We start from the raw sequence: 12649 nt of genomic DNA, 5'->3' as shown, positions 1-12649 counted from the left end.
CTCTCTGTAAAGACTTGAGCGTCTCTTCATCTCTTTCCCCCGTGAAGCATCTTGGGACGTGTTTCGACCTTAAATGTCATTTGTAAATGTGAGCTGTGCAGATTTCTTGATCTGGGAAATGTGTCCGTCTTATCTCCTACTCCAAGTCGCGGTCTCAATGATTTCTTGTCTCCAAGTTCTCCCCTTCCCTGTACAAAACAAAGGTCTTCCTAAACCGAAATGTGGCGTCACTGAACATTAATGCTTGAGCGACCTCCTATTTTACCCGCTTTTTTCCACAATATTGGCGGTCCGGCAACATTGATCTTCGCTGTACTCCTGGGTTTCAATATCAAGAGTAAATTCTTCAACTGGCAGGGAAGAGCCTTGGTTTCAACCGAAATCCTTGTTCTCAGTTATTGAGCGCCCATTGCCCCCTTCCCTGTGAATTCCCCAATCTCTTCAGGGACTTATACTCAAAAGTAAGAAATGCGAATTAAAACAGCTTTCATAAATAGAACGCACCACATGTAGATGGATGAACCGGATGATTAATTTGGCAATTCATTGCATTAACATACAGCCTAACAGAAGTATTTGTTCAGGGGTCTCGGTTTTGTTTAATAGCTCCGTTTTAAGGCTTTGTGAAGTTGCTCTTAAAAGAGCTGTTTGGTGATTTAATTGCAGGTTTTATTTTGGGAGGGGGACTCTACTTGGAGCTGGTGTATTTGGTGACTGCCTTGGTCCCCTCCGAGATGGCATGCTTGGCCAGTTCCCCAGGCAGCAGGAGGCGGACGGCGGTCTGGATCTCCCGCCCGGGAGGAGATGGTCTGGTGTTTGGTGCAATGGATCAGGCGGGAAGCCTCGCAGGCGATGCGCTTGAAGATGTCGGTGATGAACGAGTTCATGACACTCATGGCCTTGGAGGAGATGAGATGCCGGTGTCAGGTCGGGGTGGACCTGCTTCAGCACCTTGTAGATGTAGATGCTCCTCCTGTACTTCCTGTCCCCTCTCCTGGTCATTTTCATGGCGGTTTTCTTCGAGCCCTTCTTGGAGACGGAGCCCTTGGCACCGGCTGTGGTGGAACTGGTGGAAACAGCAGCAGCAGTCGGCATAGCAAGCCCTTCAATTCCTTCTCACAGAATCACAGAAACCCCACAGTGCAGATAGAGGCCATTTTGGCCCATCGAGCCTGCACCGACACATATCCCACCCGATCCCCGTAACCCCTATGCCAACACATATTCCACCCTATCCCCACGTATTTAATCCCCCTAACACTAAGGGTCAATTTATCATAGCCAATCAACCTAACCCGCACACCTTTGGACTGTGGGAGGAAACCGGAGCACCCGGAGGAAACCTACGCAAACATGGGGAGAATGTGCAAACTCCACACAGACAGTCACCCGAGGCCAGATTCGAACCCGGGTCCCTGGCGCTGTGAGGCAACAGTGCTAACCACTATGCCACCGTGCTGGAGTGTTCTCCACGGTGACTGGTTAATAAAAACACAAAGCAACATTAAAATGGAGCCCGCAACCCCTCCTTTATATATGCAGCTTTATCCTAATGAAGGATGCCAAATTGTCTATTCCAATTGGCTGATCCTTGACATACCACATGTGCAGTCTGCACAAATCACAGTCACCTATCAAGTTTTTTTTGCCAGAAGCCGCTGCCACGCAAGGAATGGGGAAACCTTAATTTGCTGGAGCAAAATCCCAAAGCTATATATATATATAAAATCTCATACTCTCATGTGACACGTCCACAGTAAATGTCTTATGCGAAATACATTCATTCGAGCCACAACAATTCTGGAACTCCCCATAATATACAAATTAGACGGGTCCCAGAAACTACAAAAGAGATTGTCTAAGAAAAAAATATATGCGCTTAATCGCTTCTGTTTAAGAAAGGCCACTGCAATATTAGCTATTTACTAAAACCATTATGGCATAGTACACAAATGCTGAACCTGAGGCAATTTATTTGGTATTTAAAAAGATTCTCGGGATGTAGGCATCGCTGGCAAGGCCAGCTTGTATTGCCCATCCCTAATCGCCCTTGAGAAGGTGGTGGTGAGCCGCCCCCTTGAACCGCTGCATTCCGTGTGGTGAAGGTACTCCCACAATGCTGTTAGGGAGGGCGTTCCAGGATTTTGACCCAGTGACGATGAAGGATTGGCCGATATATTTCTAAGTCAGGATGGTGTGTGACTTAGAGGGGAACTTGGAGGTGGTGGTGTTCCCATGCGCCTGCCGCCCTTGTCCTTCTAGGTGGAAGAGGTCGCGGGTCTGGGAGGTGCTGCCGAAGAAGCCTTGGCGAGTTGCTGCAGTGCATCTTGTCGATGGTCCACACTGGAGAGTATTCCATCACACTCCTGACTTGTGCCTTGTAGATGGTGGAAAGGCTTGGAGTCAGGAAGTGAGACACTCGCTGCAGAATACGCTGGAAACATGAGGTAAAGTAGGGCGACATGGATGATCGTATGGAGCAGAAACACCAACACAATTCCAACTCTTAATCCAATGACTACCAATCATTTCTGTTACTATTTTTTCTCCAACTCATTCTAGTCTACAAGATGCTTCACGATGATTGCAGCTGGTTGCAAAGTCTCCCGAGAGCTGGAGGACAACCGCCAGGATCATTCGAAGATTCTCGGGTTTATCTTCAAAATGTCAATCGGGAAAGTTGAACAGAAACAACGGCCGCAGCAATGATTTAAAAATAAAGATATTTATTGTATAATTCTAGAACAACCTCTTTCATCTGAAGGGTGTGGTGGCTCTGAAAAGAGCCTTTTGTTTTGGTTCACACGGGTAGTATTTCAGTTTGGGGTTTTCAGTCTTGGCCGCCGCCCGTGGGGCTGCTGCCGCCTTCTGGTCTCGGCAGCTCCCGGGCTTCCTGCCCCTGGAGGGGACCTGGGGCCCCTGACGGCTCCCGGGTCGCCCGATGGGCCTCGCCCCCTGGCGGACCCCACCCGCCCTCTTCTCGGCCTTTCTCCGGCAGGCGGCAGCAGCAGGATGACCGCCCCCGGCCTCCTTCTTCCTCCTCCGCCCCTGGGCTTGTTCTTGGCCGGCCGGCCGCACCAGCGAGGCCTCGGTCACCAGGCTCCGCACCGCTTGCTTCACCCGCCAGTTGATGCACGGCAGGTCGTAGCCGGCGGCCGACAGCGCCTGCTTGACGGCGGCCAGCGACAGGCCGCGCCGCTCCCTGGAAGCCACCACCGCCTGCAGGATGTGGCCCGACACCGTGGGCCCACCCACCGGCCGCGCCTTGGGCTGGGCTCCTCCTCTTCCTGGCCTTGCGGCCTCGGGTCGGGCCTTTGGTCTGGTCGCCCGAAGCCATTTTATTTTTTCGCTCGCTCAGCACCTCCCCTCCTCCTCCGGCTGCTCCGCGCTCCTCACCGCGCCGAGTCCAGCTGCTCCACTCAGCGCCTCCCCCCTCCTCCGGCTGCTCCGCGCTCCTCACCACGCTGAGTCCAGCTGCTCCGCTCAGCGCCTCCCCTCCTCCTCCGGCTGCTCCGCGCTCCTCACCGCGCCGAGTCCAGCTGCTCCGCTCAGCGCCTCCCCTCCTCCTCCGGCTGCTCCGCGCTCCTCACCGCGCCGAGTCCAGCTGCTCTGCTCAGCGCCTCCTCCGGCTGCTCCGCGCTCCTCACCGCGCCGAGTCCAGATGCCGAGTGGCGGCGGCCGCGCCTTTTGTAAGCTCAAGGCGGACGGTCCAGAGGCAACTCCTCCACCGGGACCTGGCGCGTGGCCGAGCGCCGCCTGCGACTCTTTCTGTGTGAGTGCGAGCGTGAAAAGTTTTGTTTGCATTCTTCAAACCTTCAACCCCTCCCTCTCCCTAGGCAGCTGCATCCCATTTTGTTGCATTCTTCAAACCTTCAACCCCTCCCTCTCCCTAGGCGGCTGTGATGTGCCTCAATAATCCCGAGACTCGATGTTAGCGGAACAAAACAAGGCTCTTATTAACTTAGAAGATAACACGCAGCGGAGAGAGGTATCTTCCATCTGGAGCTCTGCAGTACTGGACATGAGGCCAGACTGAGCTGGCTTACATAGAGGCCAGGTATGGGCGGAGCCCTACACACAACACATTCCATACATTCCAATATACAATACAATGGTGAGGAGAAACCTGAAACCAACCACAGTCACAGGCAATACAATGGTGAGGGGAAACCTGAAACCAACCACAGTCACAGGCAGTGATGAATGGAATATTTCATCACATTCACCCCTTCTATAGATTTAGTTTGTTCGGGGGTTTGGTAGTCCTCTGCGACCGACGTGGCTGTTGTGGTGTCGCGGGTGTCGGCTGGGTGTCCCCGGTGGCCTCCTGGGTCTCTGCCGGGGGTGCCGCCAGGGTTGTTGAAGGGGTAGTTGGTGGGGGTGCTGTTGGTCGATGTTCTTCCGGGGGTGATGAAAGGGTAGTGGGTGGGTAAGAGTTGCTGTGGTCGTTGTTGCTGCTATTGCCGTGGTTGTTGTCGTTACCGGCTGGGGCGACATCTTTTATTGACACGGTGTCCTGCCTTCCGTCGGCGTGCTGGACATACGCGTATTGGGGGTTGGCATGGAGTAGGTGCACTGGCTCCATGAGAGGGTCCGTCTTATGGCCCCTCACATGCCTTCGCATGAATACCGGACCTGGGGTAGAGAGCCATGACGGCATGGATACGCCTGAGGTGGATTTCCGGGGAAAGCTAAACATTCATTCATGAGGCGTGGCATTAGTGGCAGTACACAATAGCGACCGTATCGAATGGAGCACATCTGAGAGGACTTCCTGCCAGCGGGAGATAGGGAGGCCCTTGGTCCTTAGAGCTAGAGTGACTGCTTTCCATACTGTCCCGTTCTCTCGCTCCACTTGACCGTTACCCCGGGGGTTGTAGCTGGTGGTACGGCTCGTGTCGATACCCCTGGACAGCATGTACTGGCATAGCTCTTCACTCATGAAGGACGCCCCCCTATCCGTGTGGATGTAGCTCGGCATACTGAACAGGCAGAACAGGCTGTTGAGGCATTTAATGACCGTGGCACTGGTCATGTCTGGGCAGGGGAAGGCGAATGGGAACCGGGAGTATTCATCCACAATGTTCAGGAAGTAAACATTGCGGTCGACGGACGGGAGGGGGCCCTTGAAATCTAAGCTGAGCCGCTCAAAGGGCCGTGTAGCTTTGATTAAGTGGGCTCTATCAGGGTGGTAGAACCGAGGCTTGCACTCAGCGCAAGTGCGGCAGTTCCTGGTCAGAGACCGAACTTCCTCAATCGAGTAGGGTAAGTTGCGGGACTTTATGAAGTGGAACAGCCGCGTGACCCCTGGGTGGCAGAGGTCGTTGTGGAGGGTCTGTAGCCGATCCCCGGTGGCGCTGGCACACATCCCTCATGAGAGGGCATCTGGGGATTCGTTAAGGGCCCCTGGCCGGTAAATGATGTCATACTCGAAGGTGGAGAGCTCGATCCGCCACCTAAGAATCTTATCATTTTGGATCTTCCCCCTCTGTTTATTATTGAACATAAACGCTACCGACCGCTGGTCGGTAAGTAGGGTGAAGCGTTTGCCAGCTAGGTAGTGGCGCCAGTGGCGCACTGCCTCCACGATGGCTTGGGCCTCCTTTTCCACGGAGGAGTGTCTGATCTCGGGCCCTTGGAGGGTCCTCGAGAAGAAAGCTACGGGCCGCCCCGCCTGGTTGAGGGTGGCCGCCAAGGCAAAGTCAGACGCATCACTTTCCACTTGAAATGGAGTGTTCTCGTCCACTGCCTGTAGCGTGGCCCACTCAATATCCTGCTTAATGCTTTTGAAGGCGGCGTGGGCCTCAGCAGAGAGCGGAAAAGAGGATGCTTTCAAGAGGGGGCGGGCTTTGTCGGAGTAGTTGGGGACCCATTGGGAATAATAAGAAAATAACCCCAGGCACCTTTTCAGGGCTTTGGGAGTGTTGGGCAGGGGCAGCTCCCATAGGGGGCGCAATCGGTCGGGGTCTGGTCCGATTTCCCCATTCTCCACCACGCTGCCTAGTATGCAGAGGCGCGTGGTGTTGAAAACGCACTTGTCCTCGTTGTAGGTGAGGTTGAGTTTTTGTGTGGTTTTCAGGAACCTCTCGAGGTTCGAGTCGTGATCCTGCTGGTTGTGACCGCAGATGGTGATGCTGTCGAGGTAGGGGAAGGTTGCCTGCAAGTGGTGGTCATCGACCATGCGATCCATCTCCCTCTGGAAGACCGAGACCCCATTCGTCACCCCAAAGGGGACTCTGAGGAATTGGTAGAGGCGTCCGTTCGCCTCGAAGGCAGTGTACGGGCGGTCCTCTGGTCTGATAGGGAGCTGGTGGTACGCTGACTTGAGGTCGATGGTGGAGAACACCCGATATTGGGCGATTTGGTTCACCATTTCTGATATGCGGGGTAGCGGGTAGGCGTCTAGTTGGGTGTACCTGTTGATCGTTTGGCTATCGTCGATCACCATCCGTTTCTTCTCGCTACCCCTTACCACCACCACTTGGGTGTGCCATGGGCTATTACTGCATTCAATAATGCGCTCTTTCAGGAGCCTGTCTACCTCGGTCGCGATAAACTGCCTGTCCTCCCAGCTGTACCTCCTGCTTTTGGTCGCTATTGGCCGGCAGTTAGGGGTAAGGTTCGCGAATAGCGAAGGTGGCTTTACCTTCAGGGTAGCCAGGCTGCACACTGTGAGGGGCGGCTGGGACCCACCGTACTTGAGCGTGATGCTTTGGTGGTTGCACTGGAAATCCAGGCCCAAGATCACGCTCGCGCATAGATTCTTCCTGATTAATACTTTAAAATTATCGTATACAGTCCCGTTAATGGACAATTGTACCGTGCAGTAACCCAGAATGGTCGATGTCTGGGTTTTATCAGCCATAGAGACGGTACCCCGAGTAGGGACCACCTTTAGGGAGAGTTGTTGTGCCAGTTCAGGGTGGATAAAACTCTCCGTGCTTCCACTGTCAATTAAACATTTAACCCCGCACCCGTTTACCTCGATGTCCACCATTGATTTGGATAGCGGGTGCGGCCTGGTCTGGTCTACTGTGACCAATGCCACTGTAGGGCCCTGATCGAGACAAGATGGCGTCCACGCTGTCTGCTCACAAGATGGCAGACCCCACGAGGTCGGGCAAGATGGCGTCCAAGATGGCCGCTCCCACGGCGCACACGCGGTGGTGGCGGGTTTTGGTTTTCCGGCGGGGTTCCCTCTGCACACCTTCCCGAAGTGCCCCTTCTTTCCGCACTTAAAGCAGGTGGTGCCTTTCGCCAGGCACAGGTTTCTGGTGTGCTTTGGCTGCCCGCAGAAGTAGCAGTTGGGTCCCCGATGCGTCGCGGCTGTCGTAGGGCTTCTGGGGGGAGAACAGGGCCCCGACGGTGTCGGGCTGCCGGGCGGGGAAGATGCCTTCCAAGATGGCGGCGCCCTTGGTGCACACGTGGTGGCGTGGACGGCGCGGGCTGAAGAGTAGGTGTCTGAGTTTCTCTGGGCCACATCCAGGGATTGCGCGGTGTCCGCAGCCTGTTTCAGGTCCAATCCCGTTTTTTCCAGCAGTCTTTGCCGGATGTAAGTGGAGCTGAGGCCTGTAATAAAGGTATCGCGAACGAGCTCGTCGGTGTACACTGCGGCTTTTACATCTCGGCACTTGCAGTCTTTGCCAAGCATTTTCAGGGTGCCTAGGAACTCCTCCATTGATTCCCCAGGTCGCTGTGCGCGAGTGGCGAGCAGATACCTAGCATACACTTCATTCGTAGGCTGCTGTTAATGCGCCTTTAAGATGTCGCAGGCGGCCAGGTACGTGTCGGCGTCTTGGATGAGGGGGTAAACCCGGTGGCTTACCCAATTCCGCAGAATTCTGAGTTTCATACTCGCAGCGTCCGTAGCGTCTTTGACGGCTGCGGAATTGTCCAGGAGGAATTCCATACACATAAACCAGTGTCCGAAGCGTGCTGATGTGTCCGGTGCATGCTGATCCAAATCCAAACGTTCGGGTTTCAGGAGTTGATCCATTGTGTTGAAAAATAAGTTAATAAAATTGATGTGCCTCAATAATCCCGAGACTCGATGTTAGCGGAACAAAACAAGGCTTTTATTAACTTAGAAGATAACACGCAGTGGAGAGAGGTATCTTCCATCTGGAGCTCTGCAGTACTGGATATGAGGCCAGACTGAGCTGGCTTACATAGAGGCCAGGTATGGGCGGAGCCCTACACACAACACATTCCATACATTCCAATATACAATACAATGGTGAGGAGAAACCTGAAACCAACCACAGTCACAGGCAATACAATGGTGAGGGGGAACCTGAAACCAACCACAGTCACAGGCAGTGATGAATGGAATATTTCATCACAGGCTGCATCCCTTTTGGTTGCATTCTTCAAACCTACAACCCCTCTTTCACCCGAGGCGGTGCATCCATTACATTAACCATGCGAACTAAACTTTGAATTCGGGTTTGCCTCACACCAATTACTCCATTCCGCGACCGGGGGGTGCCGCGGGGACTGGAGTGCATTATCAACCCGGACAATCAAATTTTTATTTAATTTGTTAAGTTTTCTTTAAAGTTTTATTAATTTACAGTCAATTTGTTTATCCACCCCCATCAAAAAAGAGTACACCGATTACTCCTCAGATAACGAAGCAGTCCCTGCCCGCCTGCAGCAAGACCTGGACAACATTCAGGATTGGGCTGATAATTGACAAGTGCCAGACAATGACCAGCTCCAACAAGAGAGAGAGCCGAGCCACCTCCCCTTGACATGCAATGGGACAGCATTCTTCAAACCTACAACCCAACACCCACCTCCCCTCCCTGGGCAGGTGCATCAAATTTGGTTGCATTCTTCAAACTTTCAATCCCTCCCTCCCTGGGCGGGTGCATCCGATCTGGTTGCGCTCTTCAAACTTTGAATTCGGGCTTGTCTTACACCAATTACTCCTCAGGCAATGAAGCAGTCCTTGCCCGCATGCAGGGAAACCTGGACAGCATTCAGGCTTCAGCTGATAAGTGACTAGTAACATTCGCAACTCACAAGTGCCAGGCAATGACCATTTCCAACAAGAGAGAGTCTAGCCACCTCCATTTATCTGCCCATTCTGCAAGCCTGTTTATATCTTCCTGTGTTTTGGTGCAGCTCCCCACATTATTAGCTCTACCCCCCACCCCCCAACCTCACCCCAATTTGGTATCAAATTGATCGATTTTTGTTAGGCAAAGGTATTAAGGGTCACGGGAACAAGGTTGGTAGAGGGGTTTGAGATACAGATCAGCCATGATCTCATTGAATGGTGGAACAGGCTCGAGGGGCTGAATGGCCTCCTCCTGTTCCTATATGCCAATCAGCAAATTTCGACTCTAGATCTCCGATTTCTGAGTCTAAATCATTTATATATATATATCTATATGGTGAACAACGGTGGTCCCTGTAGGACACCACTTCCCATTTTCTGCCAGTCCATGAAACGTCCATTAACTCCTATCCTCCGTTTTATAGCCATCTTTGCTAAAATCACCAATGTTTAGAACGTAAAGGAGACTGGGGAAATTGTCCAATTTTGCATTTTTAGATTCATTATAGATTTTCATGACAACATAAGACCAGGTTAAAATTTGGTCACAAACCAGTACAATGGAAGGATATGCTTTTTGTTCCAATTTCTGCCACTGGAGCTTTTGCCCTGCCAAGCAATACACCTGGGCACTGAAGAAAGCAACCTGGCCTGTTTGTCCAGTTCTCTCCAGGCTGAAGAAGCACGGCAGTCTTGATCTCCCTGGACGGAATGGTTGAGCGTTCGGTATAACAGGCCTAACGAAAAGCCTTGTTTGTGACATGTTAAAATAAAACATGTGATTAAGTAAAGAAAGACTTGCATTTATATAGCGCCTTTCATGACCTCAGGATGTCCCAAAGCTCTTTGCAGCTAATGAAATACTTTTGAAGTGTAGTTACTGTTGCAGTGTAGGAAATGCAGCAGCCAATTTGCGCACAGCAAGCTCCCACAAATGGGCAATGTGATAAAGACCAGATAATTTGTTTTTGTTATGTTGATTGAGGGATAAATATTGGCCAGGACACCGGGGATAACTCACCTGCTCTTGTTCGAAATCGTGGCCCTTGGGATCTATTTACATCCGCCTGAGAGAGCAGACGGGGCCTCGGTTTAACGTCTCATCTGAAAGACTGCACCTCCGACAGTGCAGCGCTCCCTCAGCACTGCACTGGAGTGTCAGCCTAGATTTTGTGCTGATGTTTCTGGAGTGGGGACTCTGAACCCACAACCTTCTGATTCAAGAGGCAAGGGTGCTACCCACAGAGCCACAGCTGAAAGCAGGTCCCCCTCACAAATCACCCCTGCCCTTGCTGACCTACTTTGGCTCCTGGCTCCCTAACACCTCCAATTTAAAAGAAAAGGAATGTTGTATATTAATGCAAGAGGCTTTCAAAACAATAAAAATAAATTCAAGATTCCCATGGATTTGGAAGAAATTTCTAACTTAGGAGTGAACCTGCTTTTTTAGTTCATAAATGTCATAAGGCTCAGTCTGGGGGTTGAATCTGGCAAGACTTCCTGTTATAGAAGTCATCCAATTTTCACTACATTAATTCAACGGAATGAAAATCGGGTGGTTTATTTAACGGGCGGCCGATCCGCAACACTCGTTTTACGCATGAGTGCTAAGGTGAAAATCTACCCCCTGGGTTTCTCCCCTTACTCTCCATCACGAATATCGCCTACTTCCACCCCTGTGGCATCGCCTGCCTCCGCCCCTGCCTCAGACCATTTGCTGCTGAAAGTCGCATCCATGCCTTTGTCGCCCCCAGGCACGGCTATTCCAAAGCTCTCCTGGGCAGCCTCCCTTCCTTCATCCTCGGCAAACTTCAGCTTATCCAAGACTCTGCTGCCCGTATCCTATCCCGCACCAGGTCCCGCTCACAAATCACCCCTGCTCTTGTCGGCCGACATTGGCTCCTGGTTTTCTACCGCTTCCAATTTCACAGGAAAGAAAGGAATATGCTGCATATTAACTTAAGAGGTGCACAAAACAACAACAATGTAGTAAAACGTCCCAAGGCGCTTCACAGGAGCGATTATCAACCAGAATTTGACAGCGAGCCACATAAGGAGAGATTAGGGTGGATGACCAAAAGCTTGGTCAAAGAGGGAGGTTTTTTGGAGTGTCTTAAAGGAGGAAAGAGAGGTCGAGAGACAGAGAGGTTTAGGGAAACAATGGAAAACAATTACTGAGAAATAGACCAGGAAATATTAATGTTGCATCCATAGACCTTCCTATCTAGCAAAGATTGATTAGTATTGTAAACCATAGTAATCACATGCAATTGGAAATATGGGGAGATGGAGTAACATTTCTATTAGGAATGATTCCTAGTAATCTTGTCTGTATATTGGCAAGTGGCTGTTTATTCTGTCATTTGCTCTTCTGATTAATTTTTGTGCTGGTAAAGCTGCTGATGGACAACGCACATACAGTGGCCCTTGCATTCTGAAACCCCTGGAGCTACTTTCTAAAGCAAAGGTTTCACCTCAGATCACAATTGGGATTTCACTGATTGCTGGTAGGTGCTCAAGTCTGAGGGTCAGGAGGACTCGGAGAGTAGCCATCTCCCAGTCATTATTATATTAAAACTTTGTGCTTATCAGTGATTACAACACTCTGTGAAAGAGGTGTCTAGGCTGCCTTCATCCAGGTTGCATCTAACTGAAGGCATCTCCCCACCCCCACCCTCCACCCCTGTTAACTTGTGAAAACCCGGGTGAACTGGAAACACCCCACAAAGGCGGAGGGCGGGGGGGGGGGGGGGGAAGCAGTGGTACAATGGAAAAGTCATCTGCTGGAAGGACCGAAACATGTAATGGGAGATAAAAACTGGGAAGGACTTCAATAAAGCACAGCTGAAGGAGACAAAACTGTGTCCAAAACAAGGTCTGGCACAAGGAAGATCGATTCTATTTCTCTCTCTCTCTCTCCACAGGTGCTGCCCAACCTGCTGCGTATATTCCGTGCAGTTTCTGTTTTTATTTCAGGTTTGACAGCATTCGCAGTATTTTGCTTATCTCCCCCACGGGTGCAGTTCAATATCGGCTACTTGAGAAGGAACCAGGAGTCCTCATTTTCATCCTGACTCCGCCCATTTATGGGTTTCCAACCAGGTCCGCCAGCATTGTATAAAAGGAGTGTGCGGCGCCGAAAACTCTTACTCCCAATTCAATTACTGGGGTTGTTTCTTTTGCAATAGCTTAAGTTTCAGTTTCAGCAGAGGGAAAGGGGGTAAGGGGCTGGGGAAAGGCGGAGTCAAGCGGCACAGCAAAGTCCTTCGTGACAACATCCAGGGTATCACCAAGCCTGCCATCCGCCGCCTGGCTCGGCGAGGCGGCGTCAAGCGCATCTCCGGTCTCATCTACGAAGAGACCCGGGGTGTGCTGAAGGTCTTCCTGGAGAACATCATCAGAGACTCGGTCACCTACACGGAACACGCGAAGCGCAGGACGGTCACTGCCCTGGACGTGGTGTACGCGCTGAAACACCAGGGGCGGACACTCTATGGATTCGGCGGTTGAAAAGATTAAATTTAAATTATGGATCTGAACCAAAGAAAAAAGGCTCTTTTAATAGCCACCCATTCAATCGACAAG

General features: G+C 51.5%; 1 protein-coding gene and 1 pseudogene across 1 annotated transcript; one reads left to right on the top strand and one right to left on the bottom strand.

The window, feature by feature from the left end:
• Positions 1-688: 688 nt before the first annotated feature.
• On the bottom strand, positions 689-1095 carry LOC147091828 (histone H2B-like; annotated as a pseudogene).
• A 5748-nt stretch (positions 1096-6843) lies between these two features.
• LOC147091827 (histone H4-like) lies at positions 6844-12574 on the top strand. The gene is made up of 2 exons (XM_085976570.1): positions 6844-6851; positions 12271-12574. The coding sequence occupies exons 1-2, from the start codon at positions 6844-6846 to the stop codon at positions 12572-12574; spliced, it is 312 nt and encodes a 103-aa protein (XP_085832696.1).
• Positions 12575-12649: the final 75 nt, after the last annotated feature.

Source organism: Somniosus microcephalus, unplaced genomic scaffold, assembly GCF_052327205.1.
Source record: "Somniosus microcephalus isolate GS21.2 unplaced genomic scaffold, FLI_Smic_1.0 unresolved_chr3, whole genome shotgun sequence".
Lineage (NCBI taxonomy): Eukaryota > Metazoa > Chordata > Chondrichthyes > Squaliformes > Somniosidae > Somniosus > Somniosus microcephalus.
Note: the sequence above shows the minus strand (reverse complement) of the source record. Positions and strands in the feature narration are given on the sequence as shown.